General features: G+C 37.2%; 1 protein-coding gene across 2 annotated transcripts in view; it reads left to right on the top strand.

Annotated features, from left to right (window-relative positions):
• LOC124159110 (telomere-associated protein RIF1) overlaps positions 1–23,008 on the top strand; it is a 44,076-nt gene that overhangs the window by 3,532 nt on the left and 17,536 nt on the right. For both annotated transcript variants that reach the window (XM_046534668.1, XM_046534667.1), the window contains exons 4-9: positions 1,326–1,555; positions 2,231–2,525; positions 3,721–3,946; positions 5,699–5,979; positions 20,615–21,019; positions 22,053–22,195. In XM_046534668.1, coding sequence (XP_046390624.1) covers positions 1,326–1,555; positions 2,231–2,525; positions 3,721–3,946; positions 5,699–5,979; positions 20,615–21,019; positions 22,053–22,195 — 1,580 coding nt within the window. The remainder of the gene's footprint in view (positions 1–1,325; positions 1,556–2,230; positions 2,526–3,720; positions 3,947–5,698; positions 5,980–20,614; positions 21,020–22,052; positions 22,196–23,008) is intronic.

The raw sequence follows: 23,008 nt of genomic DNA, 5'->3' as shown, positions 1-23,008 counted from the left end.
CAGGCTGCTTGCAGGTAGCAGAGTACCCTGCTAGCAGGTAGTGCTTGGCTTAAATGAGGATTATTTATACCCTATCAAACAAAGGAAACTTTCCGGCCATAGGCAATTTTAACAAGTGATTATTAAGAGATATTTCCTTGAGCTCTGTGCCACATGCATGCATTGCTAATCTCAAACGATGTAAAACTCCTGACTACTCGTATAGCATCTAGGTCCCTTGACATCACGTGGAGTAGCATGGCATGGGCACCAATCTGGCATTTATCAAAAGAGGTTAAAATTGACCATTAGCATTCGTCTATACTGGGATATCTAAAACCAAATAATTTGTATATTATGAATTCACTAATGGTAGGTAATGAATTGCAATCAATGCCTTTCGTTTTCTTTGTGGAAGGAAACTACCGTATTGTGTTTTGGTTTTTGCCAACAAAGACCTTATTACAGCTTACACTTCACAACTGGCAGGATTCTTAATTGCCGTGCTTATTTTAACAGTGTAAAAAGTATGATATGAACAGTGCTCAAGATACCATGTCTGGTTGTGTACAGTGTGTAGGAATGCTCTGATGCCAAGATAACATCAACACTTTCCTACCCTTTGCTGCACCATGAAAAAACATCTGTTACTTTCTGGACAGCCCTCGTATCTCAGTAATCACATAAGATTTACCTGGAATTTTGTAAAGTTTTCCTGGAAAACCTGGAATTATACATGAATTTTCCTGCTTTGATTGGCTGGACACCCTGTCTATTTAAAAGAGATAGTAAGAGAGGATATTGTAGTATAAATGTTAAAGAGGCCATTGAGGTCTCGTGGAAACCGTTATTGGAACGGTTAGCCGGTTCAAAATGAAATAGTCACTTTGTTGGCTATTTAAACTTGACAGAAAGAAAGTTTGGAAACGTATTGTGTTTTGGTTTTTGCCAGCAAAAACCTAATTACAGCTTACACTTCACAACTGGCAGGATTCTTAATTGCAGTGCTTATTTTAACGGTGTAAAAAGTATGATATGAACAGTGCTCAAGATACCATGTCTGGTTGTGTACAGTGTGTATCAAAATCAAATTGCAATCCATTCGCAGTTTGGAAACTTTCTTTCTGTCAACTTTGGCAGACTTAACAATGTAAAATTCAAAATTAGCCCCTGTGTATTCCTTGTATGACCTTGAAACATCAGAAGCCATGCAATGTGCAACACAGTGGAAGACCAGAGAAAAATAAATCTACGAGTTATTGTGTTTGAAAAAAATATCTATATTGGATTTTTCAGTGTCATGGGCATGGGAAGGATTGACCTTTAATTTTTTTTTTAACTTTTAGACGAACCTTGTGGAAGCACCCACAGCAGCAAATGATACTAAAACTGCAGCTGTTATTGTGTCTATGATTGAGAGCATTGTGACTGGTGACTATGCTTTTGCGCCTGTCATCCTGAACTCACAGGCTCTTGGTGTGGGAAATATGATGATTATGACCAGTTGTCCAACATTACTTTTGTGCACCCTGTTAATGTCGCCTGGCTTCGCTGTCGAAAAGCAGTTGCATCCCAGGTGAGAAAAAATTTTTAATTTTCAATGATAACTCATTAAAATAATGCTGTTGAGTGCTCACTATATTTATAATTTATAACACAGAAATCAGTTTCTTTGCTGTAATTTTTGTGTCTACCTGTCAAGCCCATGACTTAAGAGGGTCACGTAGAAGCATTGTAAGGGCAATGCTTCTTTTCAGCTATTTTCAGAAAGGAGCATATGGTTGGAGTGTACCTTGTTAGATTTTTATGATCGTTTTGTAATCGAAAAACCGATCGATAATGCAATCTGTTTTTGATACCGGTTCCACAAGCCAAGAACCGGGAGTTCTGAGAACAGCGTACCGGAACCGACCCATCTGTAGGTCAAATATTAGTCTGTGGAACAGTGACTACCCATCAAAATGACTGGTTTGGTCCCAGTGTTAAAGTGGAAAGTTCTGAGCACTTTTTGGGTGCTATCAAATAAATAAACTTGCTGTATAACCTGTGTAGCACCCTGGAAAATATAAAATTCCCCTGTGAAACTTAGAAATCTGGGGGAATTTTTTAATTGCCACGCAGTGAATACCATGAGTGAACTTCATGTCACCAAATAATCCAATTGCCTTTCCCCATTTTTAAAAGGCCCCAGTCATTTAGTCACGTGAAATGTTTGATTCTGAAGTATTTATGCTTCTCTCTCGTTTTCCAGGATCAAGGATGTGTTTTCAAAATTGATACAAATTGGCTTTAGCAACACCAACTCTGCTCTTCCATTTGTGGGGGCACTCTTGAAAAGGATGGATAGGGATGCAAGTGAGAACACGCCCAGCATCATTGTATCATATTACCAAGATTTATGGATTTTAATTGCCAATCACCTCTCTAATGTGATTGACAAGGATGGGTCAGTGAGCGAGGGCAATGGAGCTGGACATGATTTTCATTGCATGTATGGAATGCTGATGCTGCCCATTGTCTATGCTTTGAAGATTGACATGCCGCATGTAAGTTGAAGGAGAATTGTATTATCATTGTATGGACTGAAAGTGAGATTTATTAAATCCTCAGAGATATCAAAAATTTGCCTCAGCCTTGACTTATCATATCGAGTTCAAAATAGACTGCACATGTTGGACGAGGGATCTTACTAAAATCTCTCTCCTTTACACCACAGACTTCTTTGCCAACTTCTTTTGGCCACTTTTTTCATCAATGGTGCCCTGTTCGCATAACTTCAGGGTACTTTTGTTGGTAGTCATTCTTACTTTACCTGGGAAACTCACTTTAAAAACTCACTGTCTCTGTTATCTACATTCTGGACTATTTGTAAAGTATCGTTGAGAAGAGCAGTGGCCCGTGGCTCCAAAGTGGAATGTTATATTGATGTGCCCTTCTAGCCCCTGAAATTTTAGATCCATGAAATTCTGTAGTACACAGGTTTGATACCTAAGTAGCATCACCTGGTCAGTGCACCCTTGGCACTATTGTCAGCTGTCTGTCGAGTCTACCAAGCAGTTTTCCATATTTATTGGCACCATTTCCATTCCTGATTAGCATCTGTTCCATTTCCTCAGTGTGACTCTTTTTTGCTCTTTCGTTCTCTAATATGAGTTGAGAGAATGCATTAAATTCTGGCATGTAATAGTGATATTCTGTGGAAGGTGATCGGATATCTTTGGATAGTAAAAGGTAGTGGCCACAAGGTCTTCAGGTATCTTGGGACAGAAAAAGATAGTGGCCAAGCATGAATATAACTTTGTATGAGTACACAAAGTCCCTTAACATGAATCCAAAAAACACCAACCTGCAGAATCGACAAATAAGGTGAAAAAAATTGTCTGGAAATTGAAAGGTCATTTTGGCTCCTGCTGCAGTTCTAGTGTAAAAGCTGTGTGCATATCTGAGAGATATTAACTCAAGATGTCCCTAGAAGTAATTTATTTTTTCTTAGTGTACCTAATTTTATAAATCCTCTTTTGTGTATAAAGTATTATTTTGTAAAGAAGTCTGCTTATACGTATGAACCTATACTTACCACTGCAAATTTCTTAGGTTGCCCAGATTTAATATCTTTGCATATCCTGTTTGAAAATAATCCCTTTGAAAGATATATTATTTAAAGGACTGTATTTTTGTATAGGAAAGGTGAGAGTCTTCTTAAATATTTAGATGTATATGTATTTGTTTTTTATATTTCAGGACTATTTTGCTCCTGCTCTAAAGTCTTGGGGAAGATTATTTGACTTATTTGTGATCTATGCTCAGCTTGTTGTCACAGCTCAATCTTATGAGATAGTGGAAGAACTTTGCCGAAAAATTTTGAGCCTGTACAAGAAGTGTAGCAAGCCATGGTCTTGTATGGCTAATGGCATCCAGTACATCTGGGTTATGTTCCAGAGGCCTTACTTTGAAACACATGGGAAGGGTGAGTTTTGATTTAATATTTATATGCATTTATTTTGAAACTGCTTGCAAAATTAAATACAGGCGGTCCCCGACTTTCGTACACAATGCGTTCCCGAAAACGTGTACGAAAGTCGAATGTACGAAAGTCGAACCATTGACTTCCATACTAATTAGGAGTTACGTTCCCTAAGAGCGGAAAATACGTACTAAAACCTTTTTTTTTCACGGAATTCATTTCAATTGACTTAATTTTAATAATATGTTAATAAAAAACTCCTCAAATCATCTAATTTCTTTCGAAAATACGCAGAAAATGCAAATAAAAGTTTAAAAAACAAGAACTCCGTAGGCCATCGAGTGAAACTTCCTCTCGGCGTTTAGTTTAACATTCCACTTATTACGTCCACTATAAATAAAAAGACATATCAAGAAGCATAATAAAATGTAGTTGTTGAACCCGCACTCTGGATACCTTTTAATTTTTACACCAAAATTCGACATTTGGCAGGTGACATATTCGTGATCGCGTATATTTTGCATGTTATTCAAATAAGACAAAAGACAAATGGAATTCGGGTGATATTTCGTACAATATCGTTGCTGAAGGTGTACATGAATTAAACAGCACTCAAACGAAAAAACACAATTAGAAAGAAGATTTTACTAGTTTTATTGAAAGCCATCTGATGATGTCTAGTCAACTTCTTTTGAAAAATATCTTCAATGAAGGCTTTCTTCTTCTCTTGATAAAGGAGCCTATAGCAGGCAGTTTCTCTCCCAAATAAATCACCTAAATTAGAGTCAACTACTAACAAAGCCCTTTATTATATACGTTCGTATTGTTCGCATGTACTGCCATTTGAAACAATTGAATGTTGGGATGCGCAATAAACATCGCAGGAATTTAAAAAAAATTACAGACCAAAGTCCGAAAGTCCGAATTTAGCGTACGAAAGTCAAGTAAAAGGTGTCAATTTTGAACGTACGAAAGTGCGAATTGTACGAAAGTCAAGTGTACGAAAGTCGAGGACCGCCTGTAGATGTTAATCATGTAATACCCTCCTCTTAAGCCTCAATTACATGATAGTGGACCTTGTCCCAGTTTTAAGGGTACTTGCAAGTAACCATGGATAGGCACGAAATTCTCTTCATCGCCAGCATCCTAATTGGTATTCTTAATCTAATCAGTAGTGCAGTCCAGTGTTGTTTTAGAGAGACTTTTTCGCTCTGTAGGACCTAGTAGCCATTGACAAATGAAGTTTGCTCATTTGCTGTGCAACGTTTTAATATCTATCGTCAATTGTTTGTTTTAATTTTTCCATTCTATCCTGCATAAAACAAAGCTACCCTCTGGGTAACATAACAATGAATTACTCATGTTATAACACTAAAATTTTCTAAAAATTGAAAATATTCTGTATTGAAGATCTCCAATAGCAAGCAAGAAAATTGAATATTTACGTACTAAGAATATTGTGCCACTCACCACCTTGTTCCTAGCTAATTCTGGATGAACTTACATGGAATTACCATTCTTTGATAAAAGGAGTTTGATTATTGCTAACATGATTGGTGCAAGGCTTATTTTCTGCAGCTATGCTGAAGAAGTGTGCATATGATATTTCTTTTATTTGAGTATTATTTTATGAAAAATATAATTAAAGTGCTGGTTCTAAAAGATTGAAACTGCCAGGTTGCTGTTATTGTTATTTTTTCCACTCTGTTTGTTACTAATGGTGACATGAACACTATATGAAATTATTCATTCCAGGTCATTCTAAGAAACAACCAAAGGACGATAAACCAGTGGCACTTCCCGCTTCACAGCAGCTTCTTGTGTTACTAAGCAGTAAAATTGTGAGTGGTCTAACCAGTGGGGAAAATGCTGATAATGTTAGCAGGCATAAAATGATCATGAGTTTCTTCGTTACCATCTTTTCCTCTCCGGGCTTGAGTGCAGTCCCTATTATCTTTGAGAAAGGAATTCAGGGCTTGACTTTTTACCTGAAACTGACTTCAGATGTAAAGCAACGCCAACAGTTCGGGAATGAGGTAAGTTTATCATTAGAATTGGTGGTTATGTTAACAGCTTGAGGGAGCTAAATTTTTGTTTTTATATACATTATTCTTATTTCTTCAGTTTTTCATGTCAATTTGCTGAGCCTTACATAGATCATGTATGTTTTGCTGAGAACCCAGATGCTTAGGTGAGCGTAGATAATGCTCCAGTATTTGGCTAAAGAATCATCCTATGAGCATTTCTCGTAATCTTTTCTCCAGCCATACTCCCTTCGGTACTTGAGAATGGCACTGCTCCACAAAGGATACTTGCTATTGAAAGATATTCTAAACCTAAGGGAGCTGGGCTTGAAGTATTACAGTAGAAGCTCAGTTTGATGAGTGCTCATAATCCCTCGGAAATGACTTGCTAAGCTGATCGCTTGTTGTCACTGAAGGTGTTGAATAAACCCACCGAAGTTCATAATTGTTTGTATTTACAACTTTTCTTATGTTTCTGTGGTATTTAACGAAGTTAAACAGGTATGGAGTTATTATCAGGTACATTCTAGTTGATTAACAACATATTTAAAGGAAGAAATAGGGGATTTTTAATTTTGTGAAATATTAATTCCCCCAGTTCCAGAGATTTTATTCCGGTTCTTATGTTTTTTGATTGCTTTAGAAAGCTGTAAAAACACTGCAACTAGTTAGAATCAATACGTTTGGCATGTGGTTGAACTTATGTATAATTTTGCATGTACATCATGCCGACAATATCAGTTTTGTTGAGTTTTTGAATGTTTAACCAGCACTTCAGTCAGTTGGGGAAATTGGCTGGAGGGTTCACTGTATGATGATGCGGCATGGTACGGCATGATTCGGTGGTCGCAGATATCTCCCCCAATTGGAAATGAAGTCAGCTTTCGTTCTCTTAATTTGAGTTGAGAGAATGCATTAAATTCTGGAATGTAATAGTGATATTCTATGGAAGGTCATTGGATATCTTTGGATAGTAAAAGGTAGTGGCCACAAGGTCTTCAGGTATCTTGGGACAGAAAAAGATAGTGGCCAAGCATGAATATAACTTTTTATGAGTACACGTACAAGTCCCTTAACCCTTATCCGGGCAAGGAGGGTCCAACGGGCCCTACAGCCTATATTTCAGGTTATAACATGAGAACAAAATATCCCAGTGCTGTGAACTTCTGTGACTTTGTTCATACAGACAAATGGAATTAGAAAAAAATATTTTTAAATAAAAATAAATATTTATTTTTTGTTTATCGTAAATTTAAACTTTTCCTAACGTAACCGGGCAAGCTGGGTCCAATGGACCCTTCACATACGCGATCAGTTGCACATCATTAGATGGTTAATATAAAAGGTATTTTGTTGTAATTTTTCAAGTATTATTTGGGAATCTTCACATACACATCTAAATAACCCCCTAACTCATTGGCGTATAGCAGGAGGTGAGTGTTCACCAGTTATGCAACACGCTGCACTTGGATTCTTACGAGCATATATATCCAGTTTGTGTTAGCTTCAATCACGAATTTTATTTTAGCTATCAAGGCTGGAAAATGTAATTAGTGTAAATTAAATAACTAGATTATGTACGCAGAATGTTATTCTAGGTAGCATGGGTGGTAAGATGGAGGCAGATACCGGGGAAGGTGAAAAGGCAATATAGAGTAGGGTGGTCACTGGAGAGTCACCGGTGCATTATGGTTGGAAAATCCTGGTGAAGTAGAGTGAGATGGGAGAGGAATGAACAATACGCAGCAAACATCATTATCTGTATCCATAAATGAAGGATGGGGACAGTTTTTTCATTCTTTCGCTTCTTGCTATTGTACCGTGGCGGTCGCCAAGGGCATATTCTAAGAGAAATTTTCCTTCAGTTGGGTTGAGTTACCGGGAAACCCCTACAGAATGATCACTGAAACGATCCAGTTGTTTCCAAAAAAAACCCTGTTCCTCGGAATTTATTTGCAGCGTCCATCCAACGACATTAGGGATATAGGAAAGCATATACAGTAAAACCTCTATGTAGTGAACCTCTTTACATCGTAAACCTCTATACATCGTACCAACCCTCTGGTCCCGTCAGATTTACATGTAAATTTATAAGCAAACCTCTCTATAGTGAACCTCTTTATATCGTAAAACCTCTACATATCATAGCAACGAGAGACCCCCGAGACGGCCTAACTACCTCTGCATTTCGTACCGAGACAACTAGAGGCCATTAATGAGGCCGCGATAACGAACATGGAATGACATTTTCAGCAATAAATGTTTCACGCTTATTCTTCTCTTTTACACCTTTACTGTAATTTTCACGTTAACCATTAGCTAGGGCCATTTTGTTCCATATGAGAGCATACCTAACAGTAAATAAGAAAAAGGCAACGAACTATCCTAATCATTTTAAGTGACACTAAATGAAGACAGAACGCATCATTTTCTCTCGAATCATGGTAAAAATTGCGCGATAGCACTCGCTATCTATTACTTATGGCTTTATTTTCCTGTAAATGCTTACATACAGTGGAACCTCGTTAAAGCGAGTACGGGCTATAGCGAGACCCCCGCTATTACGAGAGATTGCCGATGCACCGTCAATTGACCCTATAATAAGCGTGTTAAAAAATTCGTTTTTACGAGGCCCTTTTGGTGTTGGCTCTCGCCTTAGCGAGGGTTTCATCGCCGGAAAAACTTACATCAAGACTACTTAATCTCTGTAATTGCTAGCGTCTGTTAGAAATGAAGTTAATGGAGTGCTCAGTCTCAAATTTATGTGGTAAACTGTCGTTTGATAAATAAGTAGTTAATTTTGGTGAAAATATTGTGGCATTAGTTTTCGCGAATGCTTGATCTTCTTTTGTTCCTCGGGCGGCAGAAAGCAGTCGTCAGCATACCCGCACGGCCATGAGTTGCATGATTAGAAAGCATTTGATGGCAGACACCATGGCCAAGAAAACACCAAACAATTAGTCGTTGTTTGAGTAAGGAAATTTAGTGATGCAAATAAACATCACCTTACGTTTGGATTTATGCTTACGTTTGTCAGATAGAAATTTATCTGTCACCGCACCACTCTGTTCCTGTACAACTTTTCGCAACAGGTATACATATTGGCTATTATTTGCTCCACCTCCGGTAAAGCGACAATTCGCTATAACGAGTGTTTATTGGTGCACCGTGGGGTGTCGTTTTATCGAGGTTGCACTGTACTATGTTCAGTTAATAAAAGAGGCAACCAGCGCAGCCTATAATCCCTTGCCGGCGGAAATATTTCAACTAACTTCACTCCCATTCATGAAGACAGAATTACTCAACCGCATTGCTACTTCCATTTCTAAAATGAAAATATTTCATGAATTTACTGCGACTCGAAATAAATCAAATACAGTTTTGCAATTATTTTATTCCCATATTTCCCGGTGTAGCACTTTCTCACTGCCGCCTTGGTAATTTTTTCGTGAACGATCGTAGTTTACTATTTATTGCGCTGAGCGACAGTCATATGTCTCGCGTGCGTATTTATGCCGCGAAATCTGACTTCCATCGGGAGTCCGGGACGTCAATTTCTAGCAATACTGAACGAACATCACTCCATGCGCGACAATGTTAGGTGAAGGAGACAAATAATTAGCTGATACGCGGTAGAGCAATGAAATTTTTTATCGTCGCCGCGGCATTCTGAAGTAGTTCGCCCAGCATTCTCACAAGGAAATCACGTCATTTTGCAGACCGAGCGTTTCTTTGTGCCCCTGATAGAGTTTTTCTACGGAACTCTACGAGCATTGTATTTTGGAGAAAGGGAATTCATCGAAATTTCCAAATTACGCGCAGTTTCTTGTTTATTTTTTGCGATAGTCACGTGTTTATTTATTTTTTATAATCTTTAACAAGTCATATGTTATAAGAATGATAAATCAATTTTCTAAAATATATTATAAGGAGTATTTTCAATTATTTGCCATAAAATATGAAAACATACGAAAATTACTTAATTAATTATAAGCTGACGATGGAATCGACAAATAAAACAAGGCGGCTGCTTGACATTACCACATTCCAAGGAATTTTCCTAGCCATCAACGAGGGCAGGCAGAAGAAAGATGTAGCAGTGACCTTTGGAATACCATCATTCACCCTGACATCTATTTTAAACAACCGAGCAAAAATAGAAGAAACTGTATATCTAGGCTGCACAAATAAAAAACTTGGGCAGTGAAATAAGAGGTTGAAGGAATTATGTTAAGAAATATAAAAGTTGTGTACTTCCCTCCAAACACTACTCGTAAATTACAACCCTTAGACCAGGGAATTATTTCTTTGGTCAAAAGGCATTATCGAAAGCAGCTAGTGAATTATTTTTATGGAGAGTGAATAGTGAAAACTACATTAAAAGTGCTCATGGGACATCCTTCAGACCATGCACAGGCTGTGCCTTTCGTGGAAGGAATTAATATCCTCAATTTTTGAGAAATGCTTCATCAAGGCTGGGATTACGGGTGATAGCAAACAGGAGGAAAGTGAGATATTTGAGAATGAACCTACAGAGTACAATAAAATCAACAAAATAGTTGACACAAATTCAACATTTGAAGACTTTGTAAATGTTCATAATTAATTATTCATATGTTCTTCACATGAGTTGGAAGATAGTGGTGAAGGAGATGTATATATATTGCAGGATACAGGAAGAGATGGATTTAGAGGAAGATGTTGGTAATGAGGAATCAGCTACAGTTCCCACCAAAAAAGAGGTTGAGGATTCATTGAACGTAATTGAATGGCTTTTATTAAGCATGGAGGAATGCGATCATAATATGATGGTATTCAATAGAATTGAAAACATTATATCGAAAGAGTTTTAAAAAAAGTTTAAGCAAACCCAATAACTAATTTCTTTCCTAAAAAGTCCTCTTTAACAAGTTACTTTTACCTTTGTGTAATCATTAAATTGTAAATATATGTTCACTAATGCATGCATGTATGTTTAAATATATTAATATTATGGTTTATTAATAAAATGGTGCCTATCACTAAAACCTCTCTATAGTGAACCTCCATACATCAAAATGCCCAAATATTGGTCCCCTCCATTACGATGTAAAGAGGTTTTACTGTATCCTGCCATACGGAAAGCATGCAGATGATGTCGCTTCGAATTTGAACGTTCCTGTTCATTATCATTCTCCTAAAAATCCCTAACGCATTGACAGTCTATCCTTCCCTGTTTTCTCCTTCTCCTGCACTCCCCGCCTATCTTTCCACCACCTTTCCCCTCTACATCCTCCATCCTTCTTTCCCATATAAACTACGGCATGTATGACAAAAGAGTAGAGTGCTAGCAAAGAGCTACTGAGCATCGTAGATGAAGGCATATAAGATGTTGCACATAACTGATTCCGAAAATATGGGCTTTTATACGGAACTACCGCCTCAATATGCAATTTTCTTTGGGTAAAAGTAACACAGCCATCGGAGTGATGGCAAATATTTACAAGTTTCCTTCACTAAGACATCACATACCCAGATAAGTTCTAATAGATGAGTACTAAGGAAGTAATCCGTAGTTTTAGAGAAATTCTATGAAATAACATTTTTTATAATTATTAGATCATGGCTAGACAAAAGCTTTTGCCTCAAGATGGCACACAAAAACTGCTGAACATTGAAGAAACTAGTGACGATGATTTGGATTACCAGCCAATTGAAGAGGAGAGTTCCAATGAAGATGACATTGACATAAAGAGCATTGCCTGGTTTGGATCGAAGAGTTGTACAGCACCTCACTGAACCATACCAAAATACGAACAGAAATGAAACGAGTAACAAAAATTTCTCTGATATAAAGTTTGCATAGAGTTATGTTGGAACTATAGGGAAGTATTAACGATTTATTCCAGGAAATTTTCAAGCCAATAAAGTGGTAAAGTCGTTTCTTCATTGTTTGGTTTCACCAAAAATGGTATGTTTGTGTCATTGCCCAAGATGAAGAGTTGACCGGTAGTTCTTCTATGATTCATGCATCATAATAAAATTATGGAAGACGTGAATGCTAAACCTGAAATTATCTGTCACTACAACTGCACCTAAGGTGAAGTCGATTTCCTTGACCAGTTGCTAAAGGCGCACATGAGTAAAAGACGCACAAATAGTTGGCCTTTTGCGTTTTCCATGAGTGACTTGGACGTGAGTAGAGTAGCAGCATATGTGGTGTGGATGAATACTGATCTAAATTGAAATAGTGGTAGACATGGTTCAAGAAGACTATTTATTGTAAGTGTATCCGATATTCTGGTTGATGTCCACATTGAAAGACGATCCAACTTGGGTTTGCCTTGGAACACAGGCTAAGGATTTTTTGATGAAGGAATTTCTGAGCCAAGACATTCATCAAATTATAGTATAACAAAAAATGAGATAATATATATGCCCATGATAAAAAACATTGTGAAGAAAAAAAAATGTGTAACAACTGTGAGCAATCGGTGTGCAATGAACATAGTGACGTAAACGTGTAAATCAAAAGTGAAAAAAACTTTGAGGGGTAGCCTATCCTGGACTCGTTGATAAAATTTTGTGTTTTCCCCCAAACAATAAGTTTTGATGTTGTACAGTGTCTCGTTTCATAAGTAAATGATATTCAATTATCCCTTATGCTAGTTGATTCTAAATTTAAATTATTTCCACCAGAGATCAATTTTATGAAGGATGAATCATAATTTATTTAGATTTCAAATTTTTGTTACTAATTAACATGAAAAATATTCATTTATGAACATTAAAAAATATTTTGAAATCATTGATTTTGTATAAATTTGCACTATTTGACAAAAAACAATGACATTTATTCTAGCAGGTTGGCCCACATGAGCAAAAAGAAAAAATTAACAAGGAGGGTCCATTGGGCCCTGCTTGCCCGGTTACGTTAGAAATTTGAGGTGCCCGGATAAGGGTTAATATGAATCATGTGCCTGGCACGCGTCTATGCCGAGTAGTAATTCCGGTGACTTACCATGACACAGTAAACAGCTTTATTGGATAACTTGTTGCAGGGTCATTCCATGTCAACTCAACCAGGGTCCCACACCCACCATCTCGGATTTTGATCATTTTTCCCTGTTGTTAGTTTAGCGACCCAGTGGACAAAACATTTTATCAGCGTGTGATTTTTGTGAGTGGGTTGATAAAAATGTTGAAGGCATAAAAATATCATATGTTTTCAGTGATGATGCAGAGATTTGGAAACCAAAATTGAACATGTGGTTTAAAAACTCTAAAACAATTAAGGGACAAGATCTCATCACTGAAAAATATAATCAGTTAAAATGAGATACAAATCGGTGGACTTTCTCTGCCCAAGTTCAGAGTGCCGAAAAAAGTTTATTTACAAACTAGAAATGCAAAAGCATGTGCCTAGAGCATTATTAAAAACCCTGGAACTTATGTCACCATGGTGTATGAAAACAGATGGTACATGGCTGTGTTATTCAAATAGTTGAGGATGCTTACCATCAGGCTTAGATGTGAGAGGTATGTAACCATTCTTCAAATAGGTACATATTCAACCAGTTTTTTGCCTAATATCAAATATCTAGTAAATCCATATATTTGCTAAAATGTTGCCATTTTATACTCTTTAGAAATTAAAAATAGATTGGCTGCTAAATTTAAAGAATGATAGGGGTTTACATGAACCTCAATACTCAAATTCAACTCACCTTTTGGGGGAAGCCCTGAAACATAAGTGCTGTCGCCCCCCATTTTACAACCGTCACTAAAATAAATCATAGAAGCACTATCAATCATGGGAGCAACTTCACGTTTAGTTTTCCTGAAAGAGGGAGGATGGTACAAGTTATATTTTAAAAACTCAGTGACCTAATTGGTGTCCCTTTTTTGTTATTAGAAGTTGAAAAAGTGGCATTTTTCAACAAAAAACATTAGCGGAATGATCATTTTCATAAGATTTATCAACAAATAAATTCAAAATTGCCCAAAACCTCACTCTATTGTAAAAATTGTTGGTCTTTACCATATTAACCGCGATTTTTATGGCTTTCATGTGATATATGTGATTTTTACATGAGTTTGAAAATGTCACTTTTTTGTCAAAATTTGTCAAGTGAAAGTCGAGTGAAAATCGTTTTGATAGCATTTTTGTGAACTATATCAGCATGTTTATAGCCTCTAAAATTTTTACAAGCTTCGCTCATTTGGTTTAGGTTTTACAGGGGCACAAATATGGTAGTTTTGAATAACTTGACTGGTGCGCAGAATTTTTGAGTGTGCCTCATTGACTTAAAACACTCATATCTTGGAAAATACTTGCAATGGGTCTTTAATATTTTGGATTTTTCTTAACAAAGATTGAAACTAACAACAGGGAAAAAATGATCAAAATCTGAGATGGTGGGCGTTGGATCCCCCAAAAATTGGTTGAGTTGATATGGAATGAATGACCCTGCAGGAAAAGTGTGAAAAACTTAAGTGTGGGTCTAACTTAACAATTTGTTGACTTAAACATGGCCGCTGGCTGGGAATGGAAGGCCTCTTTCAGACAAGATGACTTTCGCTGGCCGCCGTTCATGCCATGGCACATGGTGTGGCAAGCAAGTTTTACTCAACCTACCTTCCCTCGGCATCTAGGTGAGGGCTATCAAAAATGAGCCCACGACATGAACAATTTTGGTCAAAATATAAGTTATACATCACTTATGGTTATGCCATAGCTACCCAGCACTTGGTTTGAAAATACTGTCATGATTGGTCATAATGGGCTGTTTTTAACCATGGCTACAGCTTTATATATCGAATGAAGGAAAGGAACTTTAACATACCAAAAACCTAGTGTTACCGTTCATACTAGGGCAAGTTAATTCAGCTCAGAAGGATTTTATGTGAAAGACAAAGTAATACTGTGTAAGTTTTGGGGTAAAAGACTTGAATCTGAAAGACATGATGCCTTGTTAAAGCACATCAATTGTGATACACATAAACGTGCAAAAGAAAGGGGACCCACTAAACGACAGCTATCATTTGAACAGACAGTTACTTAGAAAAAGAAAGTGAAGGAGGTGAAAGAGGAGTTGTTGTCCCTACTACAAAAGCATTTTTAAATGATGGAATTAGTGTAAAGAAACTTGAAAATCCAAAAATTTGGGAAAGGCTCTCGAAGTACATACATGAAGGGTAGTGGGGAATTGCTGTCTGCCGATCATATTTGCCAAGAATATATTCTGATTATAGGGAAAAAGAAGCAGGATGAGCTTAAATATTTTGTTATTGGTTTAAATTAATACAATGGTACTGAAAACAAATTTCAGTAATATTTGGTCAATTTTTGCTCTAGTCTTTGTCACAGATTGAAGCAAGTGAAGTGTTCACTATGCACCTTTTCTTGCTTGCTCTATAATATTAATGCTTGAACCATTGATATATGTACCTTGAACTATTTCCTTCATTTGGTTTTATCAGAAATTTTGTACTGTTGAAATTGTATTTAATGTTACGTTAAAAGCAAATGCAAAAGTATAAGCAATCGTGAAATGTCCTCCAAGAAATTGTAAAACACCTAGAAAAGTGCAAATATTTTAATGTTACATATATGTAATTACACCACCAAGATATTCTATAACACCGAAATCACATAGTTTTAAACGAATTTTAGCAAAAAATAAAACCGCTTTCACGGATCTCTAATTACAGTAAAACTTTGATTTTACGCAGTTGGAGGGACCGAAATATGGGCACTGTGTAAAATCAAAGTGTGTAAAATCAAGAGTTGGTATTGAGGAGGAGTATAGTTTTCAGGATAACACTAGCTCATTATTGCTCGGAAAATGAAGCCTAATAATCTTATTTACTCAAAAGCAACACCAAAGATGACGTGTTACCTTAAGAGAAACAACTTTGCATTCCTGAACAGTGTTTCCCATGGTTGAACAAAATGGTTGAAATGCCAGCATTTCTGGCACTAAGATTACTTCTGTTACCCAGGAGAAATTTCGGAATGGTGATACTAAATGGTCGCAGAGAAGTTAATTTTCGAAAATATTCTCATTAAAAGCAGTTTTCAGGATATTCGTTTAACCACCAGCAGACAAAAAAAGATTGGAGATTGAAGAAATGAGATACCTGAGGATAGACATCCAAATTAACCCCATTAACAGGGAGCAAAATTTTGCTAATACATCACAAAGGCTTTACACCCTGTGGGCCTGGGTTCAAGTCCTGGCAGTAGCAGAGACTTATCAGAGATGGCCCTATCCCTACTTGAGTCTAATATGGAGGGCACTTCCAGTGCACCACTCTGTCCATCAGATGGGAAGTTAAGTCCTGGTCCCTTTTGAGCTTATCATTGCAACCTGGCTAATGCCAACATAGGGTTCCTATCCCCCCAGCCCTTACTTCATGGCGCTAATGACCCCAGTTGTTGGTTACCTCCAAATAGCATACCATAGATAATACGGAGCACACAGGACCCGGGATATTCGGAAATTCAGATTTTTCCGGTGCTTAGATCACTTTTTTTAAGTGAGCTATTAAAATGACCGCGCAACTGCCGTCATGCCGCCCGTGATGAATAAAAAATGACTAATAGTCCTGAAAAATTTTCCTTCTTTATAATTTATACGCATTAAAAAAGCATTTCCCCATGAAATTTTAGCATTAGTAGATTGACTCTTCCGGGAATAGCTTCTCTGTCGGCATTCTTCCGCGAATTCAGCGCCGGGACCTTCGACTCACAAGCCGTGTGACTCAGCTTCACGTAATATTTTGCTTCCCCATATCTGATAACAACACCGGACACTTTTTGTATTTCGATTTAATGGTGCTAAGCCATTCCTGAGTTTAAAGGGACTGCCTTATCACTCACGTCTTGAATTTGACTTCAACGATTACATGACGATGGACGACGCGAGTTATTCTCCGAGGGCATTAACTCCCGTTCCGTTAAAACGCTTGCCACCTAGCGGAGTTAAGCTAATAGCTATTCAAGTTCCAACCATGTTTAACTTAAACCGTCTGACAATGAGATACAAGTTGAGTCGGTCCTGATAAGCGCGCAGCGCAAGCAATTTTTCCTCGCCTCCATTTGTCCCGCAGATGTGGGGTTAGCCTGGGAATGAGACAATGCATGCTGCTTTTACCATCGTATTGAATCACCATCGACTTACGTACTTACTAGAAGTACGACTGTCTTTTTTGGATCACCTTGGAAGCCAAAATTTTGGCACGCGGAGTATTTTTAACGACTCATTTGGCCGTTATATTTTGCTGCGGCGACGGAAAACATAGCGTTGGCAAAATTCTAGAAAGCCTTGCGTTGGGGATAGATATTCCGTAGCTCATAATTCTGGATATAAACAGCATCGATCAATAAGTCGAATAATAAACAAAAGGTGATAATGTTAATATCTCCAGCGATCATGTCTTAATCAAAAGTAGTTACGCATACATGGCGATTGCCGTGTGTTTTAGGTTTCGATATCCTTCTACGGCGCATTTGAACTAAGAGCGACATTCGCGTTGGTAATGGAGCCTGAAATATTACTGAGAGGGCTCACGGGGAAGCAATAATTAGATTCGCGATGTATTTAGTTTCACGCTCAACAGCGCGATGTCATTTCAACCGTTCCTGTATTCATTTTTGCAACTCATTGGGACGAAATAATAACCTAACTGCATATTGCTCTAGTCGGATTTTCAAAACAAGCCGAAAGACAACTGCGTAAAATCAAGATTAGCGACCTCTTAGGGGCTGGGGTTATGCTGCGCAAAATCGAAAAACTGCGTAAAATCAAGAAAAGATGTAAAATCGAAGTTTCACCATTGCAATTCCCTATGCTTTCCGGCCGGACTTGAGTGCCGCTGCGTAAAAACGAGACTTGATGTAAAATCGAAGTGCGTAAAATCGAAGTTTTACTGTATACACTTTCAGTTTTATTGATGTTCTGAAAATATACTGAGTGCGACAAAAATCTCCGGTTCCCTTGGGCCGTATTCAACTGCATATAAGGCCATGGCAATAATAAAGGTCCTAGGTTAATTTATGGTTGCTTAACCATTGAAGAATCTCATAAAGATAAACAAGACTTTTACCTGCCGCTGATCATCGTCTGCAATGCTAGTGCAGACATCCAAGTTAACTTGAAATATTCTTTGTTAGCAAATACCGTATATGTCTGAATATAGAGCAATTCCATGCAAATGTCATACTGACAGGTTAAATAAAAAAAGTGGTTGAAGGCTCTGATATGGATCAAAATTTGTGCTACAAATTCTAGACTTTCATTATTAAGTGCTGACACTTGCATGAGTCGCGTGTGTCTGTGATAAGAGAAATTTTTTATGTGCTCACCACAGTTTTTAGCCACATACTAAATTTAATGAGTCATCTACGCACAAAAAACATCTGTTTCGCTAATTGATTTTTATGGCCACTGTATTAATAAATTTTTTCTAATTTGTGGTTCGTTCATCATTTTGAATGATTTTAAGGGTTTTTGCACAAATTTGTTTTGTTTATTTTGAATTAAAGAAGTTATTTTGTAAAATATTTGGCAGTGAATAAATTTATACCGGAAGGGAATCACAAAAGTCAGTCCGTGACATTTCTGGTCAGTCCGTGACGATGCTTTTCAAGAGGAATTACTCCTCAGTAAAATCAGTTATTGTAATGGGCTTTGCAGCAATATGAAATTTGCATTTGGAGTTCTGAGATGTATTTTACCGAAACTCTGATCGCTCTTTGTTTCAGAGAAAACCTTAGAGGTTTAACTCTGAGCTGAAAGTTCGTTTCATTTTTGTCAGTCCGTGACAGTGAATTTTAAGTCACGTAAGTCCTGTATTTTTCAAGACAAAGTAGTGTATCAACCAAAGTTAAACTTCACACCATTGTGCAGCAATTTGGAAGTTGAAAAAGTTTTGTATGTCAGTCCGTTCGCGTTACGTGTGTTCTTAAAAGTTCAAAAACGCATTGTGACGGTCAGTCCGTGACGCGTGGAATCGCCCTATAGTCCCCTCTTTTTTTCCTAAAATGCCCATGGTAAAATAAAGGGGGGGACTATATTCAAATGCATTTTTTTAACTTTTCCCGAAACTGAAGCCTCAAAATTAGGGGGGGGACTATATTAGGAGAAATATAGTATGTGGAATAATTTCATTTAATGATGGGGATTCTAATGGAAATATTAATCCCCGTGTAGCCTTGTATTAAAGTGCTAATATCTTGGTGCTTTTGCATCCATTTTATTTTTCTATAAAAAACGTGGAAAGTGTCGATGGAGCGTGAGCTTGTGCACGGATAATCTGCAACATGGGTATAACGCAGCCGCGGCCGGATAATTAGGAGTCTGCTCTATATTGAAAATCAAAACAGATTCTGCTGATGTGGGGTATTTTAACATGTTGTGTACCGGGGTATTTAAATAGGGTGGTTTCCTATTATTTTTTTATTGCCAAAATCGAAAGATTATTACTCCTGGAGTACGTATTTCACGCTTTTAGATTTTTACATGACGATATCTATATTTCGCGATTAAATGAAAAGTGAAAATTTTCAAGCGCGCGAAAACGCGACGCGTAAGTATGAATGCCGGGAAATCTCTCCGTGTGACGTATTTCTGGTTCCCGCTGCCACCCTGTGAGGTGACCTTGAGGCGAGTTGAGCGCTGATACGACGCAGGCTGCTAGCGGGTAGCTGAGTACCCTGCTGGCTGGTAGCGCTTGGCTTAAATAAGGATTATTAATACCTTATCAAATGAAGAAAACTTTCCGACCTTAGCCAGTTTTGATAAGTGATTATTAAGACATGTTTCCCTGAGCTCTGCGCCTCATACATGCATTGGTAACCTCCTATCTTCTCGTATGTATAACTCCTATGTTCCCTCGTATGTATAACCATGATGTATAACTCCTATCTTCTCGTATAGAAACTAGGTCCCTGTGATGTCACGTGGAGTGGCATTGCATGGGCGCCAATCTGGCCCTTGTCAAATGAGGGTAAAAATGGACCATTGCCATTCGTCTAAACCGGTATTTCTAAAACCAAACAATTTGTATATTATGAATACAGTAATGGTGGGTAATGAATCGCAATCAATGCCTTTCGTTTTCTTTGATGAAGGAAACTACCCTATTCTTAGAAACGCCGATTCTAGAAATATGTGCCTATTAGGGCGTAATGCCTTTGGTTTAAACATGGTTAAAAAGCTAATGTTTAGAATATAACTTCGCCCAATCAAACATTATGATGTACCAATTCATTATGAACAACGAACAACAACTGAAAATGTACTAACGAATACGTATTGTACGCTTTAAAATTGTTTAGGTTGATGCGCCTAAATGACGAGAATCTTCGTCATCCGGAATGTTCGGGAAAAAAATGACAAGAATTATCGCCATCCGTACGCAACATGTTAATGAGTTGAAATATCTTAGGATTTTATTATATGATATTGTTTCTTTGTTTTGAGTAAGTTTCAGGGGCATACTTTGATTTTGGGTGTTCTTACTTAACAGAAGACCAGGCTTCAATATTACCCTCTTTATCACATGAAATACCATAAAACTACCATTTTTGAAGTACACCTGGCGAGTGATTCAGATTGGAAATTAATAAAACTGTTCTCATGTTTATTTAATTGTTTTTCAGATGAACATCATGTGGGAAAAGTTTTTACAATTTGTGGAGAAGGTATTGAAAACTTCTCCGTCCAAGCCTCATTCTATTGTGGAATCTCTTTATCCAGTACTTATTGAGGCATTCAAACACCCATTGGATCAAATAGTGGAGAAAACCAAACAGTCATGGAATAGTTATCTGGGCGAGTTCTTTTCTTCTGTCTACATCCCCAAATCTCTCACTGAAGTTCTTGATGATGCCCTGAAAGACATGAGCAGTAGTGAAGATGATTTGAGCGACATGGTATCTACCAAATCCCCTAAAAGTGTGTTTGCTGTACCAGAGAGATCTAGAGGAAAAGCTAAAGAAAAGGCAGCTCCATCTGCTAAAGCCAAGGAGTCACATGCTGTTCCTCGTGCGAAGGAAGATAGTGTTGTGAGTAAAATTAATATGACTGTTTTCGTCTTTAATTTTTTCCATTGAGTGTGGATTCCTGTTTTTTCCTAGCATCTCTTTGTTTGTGCAAGACTCTAGTTGTTAATAAATTAGTTCAACTAGAAATTGTTGTACCGTGAAACCTGTATGAAGCGACCAGGGACGGTTCCACCAAAAAATGGTCATTACTTGGGGTGTTCGTTGAACTAGGAGAAGTGGTCCAGAAAGGATGTATCTTTGAATATATGTAACTACAAATGACTGGGTGGCTAGATTGAAGAAATTGGGAAAATTCTGTGTTAACTAATTGCAAAACATATTAGGGATTGACTTAAAATATGCTCAATGATTTTTCATAGCTTTATATTCGCTGAAAAGTGAAATTTCATTAGACTTAATGTTCATTGTTGAGAGTGAGGAGTAGTCTTTCAATAGAGATATTAAATATTATGAACTTTACAGGCACTGAAATTGTTTCCGTTGAATAATGTTCTTTGAGAGGGGTGCGTCGCTTAATGAGACAGCTTTCAATGTAATAACAATTGAGCAGGAGAGTTTTTAGTTAGGAGACGAAAAATGGTCCCTTTTTAATTTCCTAGTAAATGCTACAATATATGTTGATTTATTTAAAATTATACCTTTTAAGTAATTTCTGATGTGTTTATGTGATTTACTCTAATAATATACAAGCGTAATGATGTTAAGTGCATTGTTGTGCAATCTGAAATCGTACACTATATCATTCTTTGTCCAAAATGCCATTAGTCAAGTAGATTTATTCGAGTGTCCAATTTTTTCATTGATAGGGCAGTAAATACAGTAAACTATTGATAATATCAAGTCATATCTACCAAAAATTGTTACTTTGTTATATCTTGTAAAGCCAAAAAGAGTTGAAAAGTAAGTTTTAAACTTGAAATATTTTTGTGTTAGTAATGATTATCCATTGATTTTTAAACAATATCTTGAAAGTAAGAATGAATTTTTTAATTAACAATCTGTGTTAGTTATCCTTAAATTATCTTGTTTACAGGAGTTCAAAGTAATACCTCCAAGGGTAAAAGCTTCAGTTTTGACTGATCATCAGAAAGAGATAATGAAAGAGAGGCGTGTTGACATCCCTGCTTTATATCAGGATCTCACTCAAGATTCTGTGAGCCAGAGTTTCTCTCAGGAGTAAGTACCAGGATGTTATGGTGCTTTTGATTTGATTCCGGTTCCAGCAACCTCATGATCAGGACTCCTAATATGTGGTTAAGAAAATCCCAGCAAATAAGTGTACAAAACGGCATCAAATCTGTCTGTGAAAGGATGCACTTTGCTGTTTAGGGAGTAGAAGAAATTTTTAAGTGAAACCTTATGTGAGCAAAACGAAATGAAAATTGAATATGAAACCCCTCAGTAGTGGAATCTTCTGGCATCATGGCGTCAATATTATGGTCCTATCCATGTTGATACAAAGAGGTTTTACTGTGCTCGGTGTGGTGAGTTCAGAGTGGTTAAGATGCGGGACCCACTGAACTTGTTCTACTCCCTGCTTATTGCTTCAATACTTATGGAAAAAATTACCTATGAATGCAAAATACTAAGTGTTGTTTTACAAAAATTCATTATAGAGGTGCAATTTTCCATGTGGACCCAAGCACAGAAAAACTTCTCTTTAATCACAAAAGCTTACATGCATGAAGTTTTTGCAATTAAAGAGAATTTTTTTTTACTTGCGCTATTCATTGGAAGGACCCAGAACTGGGACTATGACTGTGATTTAGCGAGGTTTCCCTAAAATTTTGCTGTGAAGGGGTTTGCCATGTAGAAATACTTGTTTTTTTTTCCCCTAAAATACTGGATAGCAGCATGGAATAGGTAGCAATTTCCTCGGAGAAACCGGAAATCTGGAATGGACATATGATTTTGCAAATTTTATTATCTGTAATATTATAAATGTAGTCCAAAAATTCTTGAGAATTGCCAGAATTTCCAATTGATATT

This window comes from Ischnura elegans, chromosome 5 (assembly GCF_921293095.1).
Source record: "Ischnura elegans chromosome 5, ioIscEleg1.1, whole genome shotgun sequence".
NCBI classification, from domain to species: domain Eukaryota; kingdom Metazoa; phylum Arthropoda; class Insecta; order Odonata; family Coenagrionidae; genus Ischnura; species Ischnura elegans.
The sequence above is the reverse complement of the archived record's forward strand: the minus strand, read 5'-3'. Positions and strand labels throughout refer to the sequence as shown.